Source organism: Emys orbicularis, chromosome 17 (genome assembly GCF_028017835.1).
Source record: "Emys orbicularis isolate rEmyOrb1 chromosome 17, rEmyOrb1.hap1, whole genome shotgun sequence".
Lineage (NCBI taxonomy): Eukaryota > Metazoa > Chordata > Testudines > Emydidae > Emys > Emys orbicularis.
The window spans coordinates 18,468,110-18,483,963 of NC_088699.1; the positions used below are offsets into that span (position 1 = coordinate 18,468,110).

General features: G+C 37.7%; 1 protein-coding gene across 1 annotated transcript in view; it reads right to left on the bottom strand.

Moving 5' to 3' along the window:
- RABEP1 (rabaptin, RAB GTPase binding effector protein 1) overlaps positions 1-15,854 on the bottom strand; it is a 75,426-nt gene that overhangs the window by 42,732 nt on the left and 16,840 nt on the right. The window contains exons 2-4 of the mRNA XM_065418153.1: positions 9,959-10,087; positions 5,112-5,315; positions 1,548-1,708 (exon numbers count right to left, since the gene is read on the bottom strand). Of these exons, the coding sequence (XP_065274225.1) occupies positions 1,548-1,708; positions 5,112-5,315; positions 9,959-10,087 (494 nt within the window). The remainder of the gene's footprint in view (positions 1-1,547; positions 1,709-5,111; positions 5,316-9,958; positions 10,088-15,854) is intronic.

Sequence of the window (15,854 nt, forward strand, 5' to 3'; positions counted from 1 at the left end):
ACAAAGCATAAATGCAGCAGAGAGAAAGGTTTTTTGCACTAGGAACCATTTGTTGGATTGTCCTCTTTGTATTTTTAAGGGAATTTTGTTGAGAACATTGGTGTTTATGGCAATTTGTTAATTTACTTGTGCAACAAGTTGTGGAACTACATCTTTTCAATTGTAAGCTCTGCAGGGCAGGGACTGTCTCCTTATTTTGTTTGTACAGCACTCAGCACACAGGCAATCCAATCCTGCCTGGGGACTTTGGGTACTACCATAATAAGTGTATAATACTAAAGAAGCTATTAAATAGCAGTTAGCTACAGCTTCAGCTCAGCAGCAATCGAGCCAAAAAACCAAGCAGACCAGCTAGTTTCTATTTTTTTTTTTTCATTTTTGAATGACATGCAGATAAACAGGTCAGATCTGTCAGCCCACATTTATTCAAGTCCTTATTGAATTTTACTTTTTTGGAAATCCTAGACTCATTTGAGATTCAGATGGTTTCCTTCTAAAGGATTGTTTCAACTAAAATTTTCATTAATTTGCTAAAAGCTCAGGGTTCTTATCTAACCAATCCTGACGCCTGACATCTTAAATTACAAAGATTTTTTTTTTTTTATTTAAACAGAGAGAATTTAGACAAAACAGGATGTTTTTACACTCAGGACCTGTTATTCAAAACAAAACAAAAGAAGTGTTCACATTTAAGGCAGCCTTAGTGATTACAGGAAGAAAAAAAAAAAATCAAGCGTTCAACCAAAACCAGTGAGATTCTAATGACTAGCATGGACAATTTTTAGGCTTCAGGAAGTTTCAGAGCTCAAAATCCACTGTATCATTTACAGTGCCGATCTCTCGCCATAATATAGCAGCAAGAGGGCAAAGATGCCATTTTCCTCATCTCTGCTTGCTTTAAACATAAAACTGCTATTAAAAGAGGAAAAATATTACAATCTGACTCTCACGGGCATTCAAAGTAAGGATAAAGTAGCAGATTTCCTGTTATGCAAATCTTATCTTGTATTTGATTTAGAAAAGAGTCACTATTATGATAGGCAATGCTATTTAAAGCAAGATTAATCTTTGTCTTTAAAAGATACCTTGAATCCTGGCACCTTTGGTCATCTCCAGCAGAGGTTTATATAATATATTTTAAAATTCCAAATCATTGATCTATGACCAAGACTAAATCTATTTATTATCTGAAACAATATATTTGAAAAAACGAAACAGTTCCTAGCTTACTTATCGGACTACAGTTTTTTATGTAGATTTCCACAGAATCTAATGCAAGGGCTCCCCCAAATCTTAAAATTCCCCCAAAAGATTTCCAGTAGTCCTAGTTACAAGTTCAGGGTTGAGAATAAAATAGTAATACTTTGCATGTACGACTGCAGAATCAGATTTTATTGTCTTCAATGGGAACAAATAAATAAGGGTTTGCAGGATTAGGCCTTACTGCTCTTTCTAAAGTACATCTAATTACTCTGAAAGAGTAGAAACATTTTCATTAACAGATGTCTACCATCTCACTTTACATTTAGAGATTTATTTCAGCATACCTTTTTCATTTCATTTTCTAGATTTTCCTCTTCTTGACCTTCAGATAGCCGCCTTCTCAACTCTGCTATTTCCCTTTCAACATTTTCCCGGTATTGGCCCCACTGAGCTCGCTCTTGCTCCAGCCTGTGGTGAAACTGGAGCTCATAGTCACGAACAGTTTCTGTAAAGCAATGTGACAGAAACTTTCATTATCAGGGTAAGTTATAAAGTGTGAGACTACAAATTATGCAGTTCCAAAGAAAGTCTCAGAATGTTTGTGCAAAGCTTGCTGTTTGCGTTGTACAATCCTTTCAATTCTATGTGACACTCAAGGCTGTATCTTTTTCATGTTTTGCCTTCTCCCTGTTCCCTAGAGCTCTGTATAATAGATACAACCCTTCTGGCTGCGGACTGTCTGAAACTCCACTTATAGGAATAGTAAAATATTCTTAATTGGCCAAAAGCATCTCTATGGAGTGATTCAAATGATTCCCTTCCCCTCCAGAGGCTGAGTACACTGTCTTTGCAGTACTGCAACCTCACGAAGAGCAGGGAGATCTAGAAATAAGTTACATCTTGTACATGGATCTTGAGATATGTCACATGTTATAGACTTGACCTTGTCCTCAGACTGTGTTAGATTCCTTTCCCAGAAACGGTTCCAGGGACACAAAAACATGATTCAACAGAACTTCTGAACCTTGGAAGATCATGCAGCATTCTGCTAGTGAAAAAAAAATCAATAAAACTACAGAGTTTTTACCACTATTTAAACAGGTCTACAGGCAACTTTCTATCATCCTAAAATTTAATATAGAATTCAAGATTTTGTTTTTGGCTTTTTGTTTTTGTTTTATTTAAAAACAAAAACAAACTGTCCATATTTTTAAAGGATCTCTATTCTGAGAAAAAAAAAGTCAGACAATGATCTTCGAAACGAAATTATCATGTAAAGAAAATTTTTACAAGATATATCTATTTTAAAATAACTATTTAAGGGCCTCTAAACTGGGCACAGGCAATCCAAGACAGCAACGGTAGTATTTTGTGTGCCCTGTGATATGCTATATGCTTCTGTCATACCTTTTAGTTGATCACATTGAACAAAGAACTAACCACAAGTGCAATGAACTGCACCTTGCCAAGAAAGCTACCAGTAACTCAACAGATCCAAGGGAACTAAAATTTAGTCTAGATTAACATCATTAATTTAAATAGCCTCCTATATTCATGCCAAGAGTCACGTTGCTCAAATATGCTATTTCTATTTTGATTTACAAAATCTACCCACAGCAATCTAAACACTATGCAAATAACCAAAATCCCCTTAAAAAAAAAGGAACAACAAAAATAACTTCCACATCACCAAAACACAGAAAGGACTAAACCTTCTCAGGTAACTCTGCTTGTCTATATAGACTGTAAATTATTCAAGGCAGGTAATACCTGTATGTATGACACCTAACACAATGGACCCTTGATCTTGGTTGGGGACTCCAGGGTCTTCTATAATAGTCTAGTTCAGTGGTTCTCAACCTTTCCAGACTATTGTACCCCTTTCAAGAGTCTGATTTGTCTTGAGTACCCCAAGTTTCACCTCACTTGAAAACTACTTGCTTACAAAATCAGACATAAACATACAGTTTGACACTTGAGCCTGTGTTTCATTTGTGAGCCTTGTCTAAACCCCGAGCCCCATTGCCCGGGGTTGAAGCACGTAACTTAGCTTCGCAGAGCCCCTTGTGGTGAGCAGCCCCAGGCAACTGCCCTGCTTGCTACCCCCTAACACCGGTCCTGTATTTGCAACCTGCCTAAACCCGATGCAAGCCCCAGGTTGAGAAATACTGATCTAGATGAGTTAAGTACCCCTGGAACACCTCTGTGTACCTTCAGGGGTACCTGTACTCCTGGTTGAGAATCACTGATCTAGTTCTGTTATTTGTGTATTAACAAGCCAAATTATGTTTACTTGCCAACTGTGACAGAGTGTATCAGATCCTCTCTACTCCCTACAGCAGGCATCGGAGCCCTGACACTTTCTGCTCAAGGAAAATCCATTCAGACCACACTACCAACAAGACAGGCCTGCTGATCAATCAAGAGCCAGCAGTCCAGTTAAGATGGCTTGCCTACTTGTCATCAGTGGCAGAACCGGGGACGACTGGAAGAGAGGAAGACCTTCTCAGTATTAACCCAGTAGGTCAGGGCCTTGCCTTCAAGTGCTACAACAAAGTGCCTGTATGTGAGGTTTTCTTTCTTTAATTAAAAGGCACAGACAGCCAAATCCTGAGTTTGTTATTTCACTGTTGAAAGACTGATGTCAAGCTTACTGCATGGGTTTCCTGGTCTCGGCAGGCAGCCAAAACGTTCAGACTAAAGCAATGAATGCCTAATGCACCAGACTGATCCCACAAGGAGGCGTTGCAGAGCAGCCCCACCTGCCACACCGAAATACATGAAAAGCTGTATTCTCTAGAGTAAATATGTAACAAGGCAGATTTCTGCAATACCTACACCCAACAGGTAGCAAAAATAGTTATCGCAATAGCGGTGATGTCCTAAATTACTGTCTGCATGTTCCTCCTTACAGGTAGTTTGTATCAAGAGTAAATCAGTGAGCGTGCAGCATGCTAGAATGTGATCTATATGAACTATTCTATATTCTTGCAGAAGAAAAAAGGAAGTATGATGACATATTTAGCCACAAGACATGGGAAGAGCCAATGTGATGGCAATGGAGGGACATTTAAATGTTTGGCAAAGACAATTTTGCATGCCAAAGCAGAGAAACAAGTCATCCTGAAGCTGCTGTCAGACTAACCAGGTCACATATACCATTACTTGTTTTTGTGAAGGAGGAATGGCTATATTCTCAGTCCCTGAAGAATGGTCCATACAAGCTAAAAATTTCCCAGTACATATTGCAAGAATTGGAATTGGTCAGCTAAAGACTGAAATCACCAGTCTGCTTAATGTAACTTCCACGGCACAAACTGCTTATTCTGTACAGCAGTGGTTCTCAGCCTTTCCAGACTACTGTTCTCCGTCTCAGGAGTCTGATTTGTCTTGCGTGCCCCAAGTTTCATCTCACTTAAAAACTACCCGCTTTCAAAAATCAGACATAAAAATACAAAAATATCACAGCACACTATTACTGAAAAATGCTTACTTTCTCATTTTTACCATATAACTATAAAATAAATCAATTGGAATATATTGTACTTACATTTCAGTGTGATACTTGAGCCTTTGTTTCGCTTGTGAGCCTTGTCTGAAGCCCAAGCCCTATTGCTCGGAGTCGAAGCATGTAACTTAGCTTCGAAGGGCCTCCTGTGGCATGTGGCTCCAGGCAATTGCCCTGCTTGTGACCCTCTAAACCCATCCCGCAACCTCCAGGTTGAGAAACACTGATTTAGATGAGTTGAGTAAACCCTGGAAGATGTCTGCCTACCCCTAGGGGTATGTGTACCCCTGGCTGAGAACCACTGCTGTACTGCATCAAGAACAATAACATCACCTGTTAAATAAATTGCTTGTTTACCTTGCTGTAACTGCAGTAGTTAGCTAGCTTCCTCTGGCCTTACCTTTCATAATTGCTTGTAGTGAAGCGACTTCTTCTTGCCACTGCCTCTTCACCTCATCAATAGCTTCCTGCTTCGTATTCTCAGATACTGTAGCTATGGCTTTGATGTTCTCCATTTCAGCCTGGGCTTCCAATAGTTGTGTCCGCAGATGTCCTAGATCATCTTGTGCTGCTTGCAGTACTACATTTTGCCTTTTCAGGTCCTCTGAAATCAAGTATTCATAGAATCATAGAATATCAAGGTTGGAAGGGACCTCAGGAGGTCATCTAGTCCAACCCCCTGCTCAAAGCAGGACCCATCCCCAACTAAATCATCCCAGCCAGAGCTTCGTCAAGACTGACCTTTAAAAACCTCTAAGGAAGGAGATTCCACCACCTTCCGAGGTAACCTATTCCAGTGCTTCACCACCCTCCTAGTGAAAAAGGTTTTCCTAATATCCAACCTAAACCTCCCCCACTGCAACTTGAGATCATTACTCCTTGTTCTGTCATCTGGTACCACTGAGAACAGACTAGATCCATCCTCTTTGAAACCCCCTTTCAGGTAGTTGAAAGTAGCTATCAAATCCCCCCTCATTCTTCTCTTCTGCAGATTAAACAATCCCAGTTCCCTCAGCCTCTCCTCATAAGTCATGTGCTCCAGCCCCCTAATCATTTTTTTTGCCCTCCACTTCCATTTAATTTAGTTAACAAATTCAGTTTGAAGTGCAGCTCTATCTGCTACAACAGAAATTGGTGCTTTAGTAAAGGAAAACAAGAGTGAGTCTGAAGTTTAAAACTTTATCCGTGATAGCTAAAGAAAATCTTTAAGTAACATTCCAGGTTTCGCTGCTCATCAAGTTCCTTTTTTATTTGTTTCTCATTCATCCAGTGTAGAGACTGAAGACACTACTACAAAGCAGACACTGTAAATACCACTTATCAATCAATATGCCAATTAAGCTAATTGGACTTAACTACTTCACTGTCATGTAACTCACATACTGGGAATATTTGCTGGGAAGTATACATACTGGGAATGAGCATGATCTGGAAGTCAGAGGATAGGACTGAAGTCAGGAAGATTGCTTGGTTTTGCTTTGTAACCTTGGATATGTCACTTACATAAACTGAAATATAGAAGTTATCTGTAAAAGAGGGACACTACATTGTTGCCTCATGGGAGCCTTAGGAGATGCTTACACTTTGTACAGCACTTTGTGATCCTCTTATTACAGGCACTACAGAATTGCAAAGTATTATTAGCCGGACCCCAATTATGCTATAACCATGCAATCTGCAGAAAAATTGACCCTTTATCACAACTGTGCTAAGAATCTAAGCTTTCATTAAAAACACATTCCTCGCCCTTATAGTTACAAATATAACTTTCAAATATAACAGAGCATAAACAAATTATGTATTGTCTTCCAGAGTCTGCAGACAACCTGAAACAATAGCTCTGCAAAATGTAAGCTATGCCATTCATCTCATTGGAGGATTAAGTCTGAATCCTAAAGATAAGAATTTGTATGTCAAGCATTAACTGTTTCACCTATGATAATTTTAGCAGAAGCATGCAGCTAGTGTACTGATCCCACAATACCAAACTGCTTCCCGTGCTTCTCTAGTGCAAAAAGGCTCACCCTACCCAACTGCTAGAACTGACATTTCCCCTTCCCACTCCTGATGCAGTTGAGGTGTTGCCAGTACAAAAAAATCTGGCATATTGAAAACTGCAGATGTAAAAAAGTATAAAATGAGCTGAACAGCAAAACAGACACACAGGACTACCTGCTGATATTATTTGTTTTCATACTTAATTCATAAAAACCTCCATTTTTATTTAAAGGAAGCTGTTGCAGAAGCCTGCTATACCAAACTGCCACAGAATCCAAGGACTTTGCCACAAAATGAATCCTGTGTTCTGCAAAGTATGAGGCACCCTGACTATTACTATTATGAGGACTTCCTTTCCCCAATAACGTTTGTGTCGTTATTTCCAGCTTTTATACCAATATTTAGTTTATCAGCCTTATGTTTATAGTTCTACTGCTTTCAATCAATCGTTCTCTTTTTCCTTTCACACCTCATAATACTTTAGTCTCAACCCCTGCTCTATTTAAAACAAAAACTCTTTAAATTACTAAATTCCTGACCTTGCATTTTGTATTGAAATGTCTTATGGAACTCGGTAGACCAGACTAAGATGTTTCACATAAAAATATTTTTAGTGTGCTTTTTTTTAAGTGCACATTTTGTATTCCTAAATGTAATGCATACAACATTGTAGTCTGCTGCAGAAATATTTTCCTCAAGAGACACCGCAATGATGATAAGACAATAAAACAAGTTAAATATCAGTTCACACTTTGGGCTGGCGTTCACTGAACGTGACAATACAGCCTTAAGGAGTCATGTTAACTAATGTGATGTTAAACGCGACTTTGCAGTCAGTGTAGAGAGGGACACCAAGTCACATTCAAGGAGTTTAAGGCCAGATGGGACAATGAGATCATTTAGTCTGATCTCCTGTAGATCACAGGCCACCATCACCACCACCCGGCACCTATACGCAAAACACAACAACTGAAATTAGACCAAAGTATTAGAGCCCACATAAGATTCCTATGGTTCTAGAAGAGTTTTACCCACAACCAGTTGACATGTTAAATAAAATGTGTCCCCCCTCTACACTGACTTATGTTTTTTAACATCATGTTAGTTAAAATGACTTCTCAAGGTTATGTTGTAACACACTAATTTTCTAGTGAAGAAAAGTCCATTAGTGGTAATTTCTGCCACTATGCTTTAATATTTGTTTGCCCCCACCACCATCCACACCACCACCATGGCCTAATTACCAAAATGGACATTGTAAAGAAGCCAGTCACCTGGCAGGAAGTACACTCGTTAGGTTACAATACAGGACTGGGAGCTAGTCAATCTGTATTCTATTTCTGACTCTACTACATACTGCCTGTGTGACCTCAAATAATAATTTAATCTCTCTTTGCCTCAATTTCCCTATCCATAAAATGGTGGTGAGAATACTTGTCTGCTTCAAAGGGATGTTACTACCAGTCATCAGTTAAGCCTTGTAAAAAGCTTTAAGATTTTTATTCTTTATTCTTTGTATTACTATAGTGCCCAAAGGGCCAAATCAAGGTCAGGGCTCTTTATACAAGGCAATGCACGAACACAACAGAAGGGATATTTTACCCAAGATTCTTCAAGGCAGGGAAAGTGCCTTGAAAGGGCAAGTACTTATGTTAGGGTTTTCAATAGCACCCCTTTCACGTTGGTGTCTATGCACCTAAGTGAAGGAAATGTCAAGAGGAAAAGTGATTTCTAACTATTTTAGTTTGGGGAGGGAGGTTGCTGTTGCTGACCACAGTCCAGCAGCGTCTTGTCTTTACATTTTCATTTCCCTGGTCCCAATAGCTAGAAAAACACTCTATGCTCTGGTCTTCAATATGTCAGCTGTACATGCGTATGAGAGCAGAAAAATAAGCAAGTTGTAGTTTTAATGAAATTTTTCTTGGCTTTACTTTCTTTTATATTTTTCGGACAAGAAAGCAGTTAGGATTAAAAAGGAGTCAGTAAATCAACCCTGCACTTAAATAGAAGATAGCTGCTTTTCTCCATTCTTCTACAGCAGGTACATGAGCTAGTGGGGTTCACATTTTCCTCAAAGAGTGTTACTAAAAATAAATACTTTTAGCTGTCAAATTTAAGCTATGCAAGTTTGGCTGCTTACATTACAATTAATCAGACTGATCAATCATTCAAGATATAAAACACAATTACATACTATGTAACAAGCTGACCACAACTGACAGAGCACACGGAAAATGTCTCTCTAAGTGTTCCTGTTAGTTACTGGTCAAAGAGGATGAAAACACTTTTACGTCATTAGGTTTGTATTAACTCAGTGGTTTCCAAACTGTGGTCTATGAAGCATTTAATGGTGGTCAGTGGAAAGCTGGCAGGTCACATGCTGCTTGGCACCACCTCCTGGCTTCCAGCTACTGCTTCTACTGTAGTCAAGAGCCTAAAGGACTATAAAAATAGCTGGAAATAAGAAGGAACCAGCCTGTCCCCACTAGTGGTCATTGCTGTAAAAACAGAACAATGGCAACAACCAGAGCCATCAGCAGAAGTTTAAAATTAATCAGACAATTTCCTAAGATTCCTTTTCCATATAAGCAATTACTGTAATTGCCCCAAGGATATTACACAATTGTGAATTGGAGGGGATGGTGTCCAGCAGATGCTATCACAATGTGGTCTATGCTATGAGAGTTTGAGAACCCCCACATTACTTTATTTTAAAAAGCAGGATACTATGGAATTTTATGTGCATTTCAAGATGATTTGCTGACTCCTATCAGTATGGGTATATACTTTAAAGTCAAATTACATTTTTCTTTCTTTTTCACCTTACGTTAACTCTCAATTTCAAGATTTCTACATAAAAGGAGAACAGTTGTATGATAATTACAGAAAACAAAATCTTCATAAATTAGATTACAAAGAAAGGTGGCTGATACATTCTGAAACTCTAATTATGTAACCAGATAACTGTTAGGGTTTTTCTCTTTGCCTCTTTATATTGGCCTTTAAAAAAGTTTGGCAGGAAAACTCACATTTTCTGTTGGCTAATAAGAGACTTTAACAGTGTCTTACCACCTGTCAACCAGGATATCCCACCAACCGACTGCCAATGCAAGAAAACTTTGCTTTAAACCCTACTTCTTTTTTAAAAAAAGGGGGGTTAGCACTACTAAGATTGTTCTCTAACCAGGGATTATTCAAGGCTTAGCATAAAAATAGGCTTTAAAATAATTCAGAGAACCTAGAACTTACCTTCCTTAGCCAAGTATAACTCTTTAAATTTTGCCCTCTTTTGATTAAATTCTTGCTCAAGCTGCTGGTTTGTACGCAGAAATTCTGCATTGACTTTTTCCAATTCTGCTAGCCGTTGCAGAAGAGCAGCTAGAACAAAAACAAAAAAAGTAAGGTGTGTCACTAACAGTTAAGGAATCCCACACAATCACATGTTGCAACTTTAAGACTTAGGATTTATGATTTTAAAATATATTTTTCACTCATTAGCTCAAGTGTTATTCAATGACAAGCCACTATGCCTGGTCAGAGGTTTTTTGTTTTGTTTTGTTTTTTAAAAAACCAGCAAAAGTCAGCAGTTCTAGTCATTACAACAGTGAGTTCTGGCATACATCAACTGCAGCTAAGAATAACTCTTAGGGTTGACTCTTGAGTCATACTGAATCCTTCTTGAAAGGAGAATTCACCACATACAAGGAAGGGACAAGTTACAAGAACTATGTTTAGTAACTGTATTATCACCAGGGATTTTATTTTGACATTATTAGGGAATCTGTTTGCATTCTTACTTTCTCCCTGTACACACACATCCTCACTCCTGTGTATGAAGTCACAAAGCACTTATTACATATCAGGGGTTAAAATTAAAACAGGTTACTGGCTACGGGTACTAAATGAAAAGGTGAAACCCATCCCTCAACCATGTCATACTCTTCCCTGTCTCCACTGCTTCCTCCCTGCTAGAGCAGAGTTTGTCAAATTCTAGTCCATCCTCAGAGCATTTATTAAATGGTATGCAGAGAAACGACCACTCATGTGGCAATTTCTCCTTATTTAAAGCTGCTCAACTGCCTTAAGACAGCTAAAAATACATTAAGTACTTTCTAAAAAAAAAATTTCTATGCAAGCAATTACTGTAGTTGCCTTAAGGATGTCATTATTGGAAATAGTAGGGGAGGTGGTCCACAAATACCAACACACTCTATAAAAATACAATCCACAAAGAAAAAGAAAGAAAGAACCTCTGTGATAGAGAATTCAGAATCTCAACAAAAAGTACCATATGTTGCTATAAAGCAAGAATTTTTGCTATAATTGCCTCCCAGGTACTGGTCATGAGGCAAGATATAAACTTCGTTAGTTTCCCAGGAAGTACAGTGACACCTTAAGAAACAGAAGGTTTCAGATAACACACTTTAGAACAGTCTTTAAAAATTCAAATAGAAAACAGCAAAAAAATTTATAAAACCCACAGACTTCTCACGCTATAATTTCACCAAGCAAATGAAGTTCTGTTAAGTATTTCTCTTTCAATTCTACAACAGCATTTTACGAAGAAGTTTCGCCTCCACCATGTAGACAATCTAAGTCACTGCTTTGAAATAATAGCCTCTTCATAGCACAAGCTAGTTAAATCGATACCCTACCTAATATATTAAAATTGCTTACATGTCACACAGACACTAACATACTCTCCACCAAAAAGAAAAGTGTTAAAAATAGCACATTATACAATAAGATGCACTACTTTCTGCAACATCAAGTACCTTTAAGCAGCACAAGAGGTGTAATGAGGACTATGTAGTGGTAAAAAGCCAGAGAGGAAAACAATGATCAATTTGCCATTGAAATTTTGTGAATTCAAGGATAATGCTCATTTCTATTAATTTTTGGCCACCTAGGAAGAGATTAATTTTTGGTTACTTAGACCTAAGAAAGATATGAATAGAGGGATTCTTTAGAAGTAAGACTACATGTTGTAGACTTCTGGTTATAAAATAAAACTAGAATGTTTAACTGAAAAAATATGTTCTTTGACTACGCCTCTAATCTAATATAGGTAGCAGAGGGAAATTAAGTTAGACAAGCATTATACAATTTTTGTATCTAATTCCAATAACTACTAAATCTCTGAGGCAGCAGAACCCACACTGCTGTGAACACAGATTAGCATGGGGAAATCTATTATACACAAGTAAGCCACTCCTAGGCTAAGAAAGAGCCTATGAAATTTCAACCCAAAAGGTAGTTGTATGGAAAAATACTGAAAACTGAGATGGTATTTATTTTCTAAGCCTCTATCACAACTATAGCATTTTTATTATGATGCTATCACACAGAGGAGTAAGTTTTAAGAAGGATGGTTTTCCTTCTGTGGATGCTACTTGCATCCATAATTAAACTCTGAGCCCAGATTTGAGTAGCTATACATCTGAGTGACTACAGGTACAATTATTCTGACTGGCCCAGATCCGAAATCCAATTAAATTAATGGCAAGAATCGAACAGATATCAATGGGCTTTGGATAAGGCTCCTTGGCACACACCTTGAATCTGTAATTCAACAGTTACAGGTGCAAATTGCATCTGGTCCTTAGCTCAATTGAACATTCGCTTTAAAATCTATCAGGACAAAATACCAATCTATATGCAACTCATACTTCTATTTCTCACACAATTTTTCAAATGGAAAAGATGTCGTAGGTCATTCCTGCTGAGCTCTCGTTTCCACACACGGGAATGCAATCTTCAGTGTTTAATGACGCTGATGAAATAAATAGTAAACAAAGCCTGATGGATTGGTAGCACTTGCAGAACTCCGCCTGACTGAAACAGGATCTCCTGTTACAAACAGGAGATCAGAACAAGGCACAGAACATACAAAATGTTATAATAGCATTGGTATGAAATTCCTCTGAGGCAGCAGAACCCACACTGCTGTGAGCACAGATTAGAATGGGGAAGTCTAATTTATCAAAAAGAATAAGTTATCCCACTCTATTTTAAGGGCTATTTTTAAATTAACTTGACATGTCAAACTGAAAGAGGAAATAAAAAAGGATTGGCTCTTTAGTCAACCATTTCTTATCTATAAACAAAGTATATTCCAGAATAATCATTGCAAACAGATATGTTATTGAAGAGATGGCTAGAGAGTCCTTATTCAACACACAAATAGAAATAAAGCTGATGATTTTATAACTATGTGATTTTGGACTGCATATCTCATGTCATGAGCAGGAGGTAGTAGACTCTCCCTACACTGGGGAGACTATACCTAAGAATACTGTATTCTGTTCTGGACATATCAATATTAGAAAAGGCTCAACAAATTAGAGGGAATATAGAGACTGGGCAGCAAAAACAAAATACCTATTTTTTAGGGGATTCATTTATGAGAGAAAGCTAAAAATTAAATGAAGGGATCCTTCGTGAATGGAGGAACCACTTGTTGGAAGATAAGAATCTCTTAATACAACATGAAAAAAATTTGTAATATAACAAAGCATAAGGACAATAAAAATTCTCTCATTGACTTGTCACTCTAAAGCTGTTTGATAGAACACTTCCCAAATGGGCTAAAATATTATCTATACTAAAATATGTTAGTATATTATGCAAATATAGTTATGCAAATATATAGCAATCACTCCAGAACTAAGACAGAAAGCCGATTTTCAATAAGATTATTTTTGAGCACACTGTGTCTATTTACAATTTAACACCACAAAACTTTCCACTCAATATTTTAAGTGTAGAGGAAGGCATCAAGATTTCAGACCTACAAAACCACAGCTGAACCACGAAAACTGGATCATAAATATATTTTTAAAGATCTGAGAAATATTTTATTTATAGACAATGTCATTTGTGTCATTTTCCGAGGGTCTTCATGTTGATGTCCCTATAACAAAAAGGGGAAGAAAATGAAAATGTCCAGCCCCCCTGTGCTTATTCCCCAAACCAAGACACTCATCTGCGGTGACCTCACATTTGCCTGAGAGTGACATAAGTGTGTGATATTTTGGCTCAGAAAGCAAGAAATTAGCAGCAAGAAGAGAAACTCTCTCTCAAAAAAAATAAAGAGCAATCTTTTTCCATAAGGCAGTAGTGGTACGGCCCGTGGGCCACAGGTTGCCCACCACTGCCATAAGGTGTCAGCAGAGGTCTTTAAAAGTTTGGAAAAGTCAATACTTGCATGCAGATATTTTGAAAAACAGGCTCCTGGAATTTCATTTAAGTGTATACATTTTTAAAACTTACACCCCACTGCATCCTCCAAAAAAAGTAAAAAAAATTCCATGTGTGTATCTCTAGAATGAGAAACAAAATCCACTAGTGTCCTTGCTGACAAGCGAGTAAGACACAAGCAATTCCTACTCTGAAGTTAAAATGGCTCAAATCACAGGAAACAAAACTTAATCTTTGAGAGCAAGGTTAATAGCCAAAAAAGCTGGAAGGAAAAGAGAACCTTGATTAAAGTTACTGGGTTCTCTCGGATACACATGTAGTCACAAACATTAGGCATTTTAATTACCGGACCTGGACAAATAACTAGAGTATGTTCATTAGTCTAGCTACTTTTTTCTAGTTTTATTTGAGGACAGATATTTGTATATCAGATTTTTCAGTTGATATCTCTGTTTTTAGAATGACTTTTTTTAAATAGTTGAGCTCTTCATTATAATAACTGAATTTTATTTCCTGGGCAGATTATTGCATACAACAAAATGAATTAAGATCCAGGAAAATGTAACCTGCAGCTGTGCAACAGAATACATGGGGTTGGTAGTGTTACAGAAAGTAGTTCTGCAGTAGTAACATTCTGAGTATGTAATTAGAGTATATTTAAATAGTGAGATTTTGAGAAACGTACCACTTTTCTTAGCAATCTTCTGGAAGTACCACTTACTTTATCACACAGGTGCAGGTTACTCACAGGAAGTTATCCAGCTGTCCTTCACCTGGAAATTTGATCAACTTGCCCTTCTGCATATAGAGACTAACAATTAAACACTCCGACACTTCTGTATGAACAATGCTACACAGAAATAAGTTATATGCTATTGATAAATGTACCTATTGTTTAACACTCAGAATTTTCAGTGTTTCTGTAATGGCTGTAAGCAGTCATGCTACAGTGCTAACATTAAAACAAAGCATTGCATGTTCAAAAAGTCAAATTGGAACAGGCTGTATTATAATACAAGTAATATATAAACTTTTTATAAAACTGAATCAGTGAAATGCATTTTCTCCTAGAAGATGCAATCTTTGAACACTTGTTTCTTTGTATTTATCCCCATTCATAGAACTGGAATGGACCTCGAGAGGTGTTCTAGCACTCAATGCAGAACTAAGTTATCTAGACCAGACCATCCCTGCTGGTATTTGTCTAACCTGCTCTTAAATATCTCCAGTGACAGAGATTCCACAACCTCCATAGGCAATTTATTCCAGTGCTTAACTACCCCGACAGTTAGGAAGTTTTTCCTAATGTCCAACGTAAACTGCTCTTGGTGCAATTTAAGCCCGTTGCTTCTTGTCTTAGCCACAGAGGTTAATGAGAACATTTTTTCTCCTTCCTCCTTGTACTTGAACAGTTGAACTGTTTTATGAACTTGAAAACTGTTATCATGTCTTCCCTCCGTCTTCTCTTATCTGGACTAAACAAACCCAATTTTTTCAAACTTCCCTCACAGGTCATGTTTACTAGACCTTTAATAATTTTTGTTGCTCTTCTCTGGACTTTCTCCAATTTGTCCCCATCTTTCCTGAAATGTGGTGCCCAGAACTGGACACAATACTATAGTTGAGGCCTAATCAGCGCGCAGTAGAGCAGAAGAATTACTTCTTGTGCCTTGCTTATAACACTCTTGCTAATACATCCCAGACATTTTCTTTTTTTGCAACACTGTTACAATCTTGACTCATTCTTAATTTTCCTTTTCTACTTGTGTATGGATTTATGCTACAGGAAGGTTTTGAGTAGAAAAAAGTGAGAGGGAAAGAGGAAAGGTAGTTAAACAGATGGGAAGAGTATTGGGGAGGGACGGAGATGAAGCAGAAAAAAGTTCAGCAGTAAAGGGAGAAGTATGGAAAAAAGTGAGGATCAGCTAGGGTTAAACAAATACAG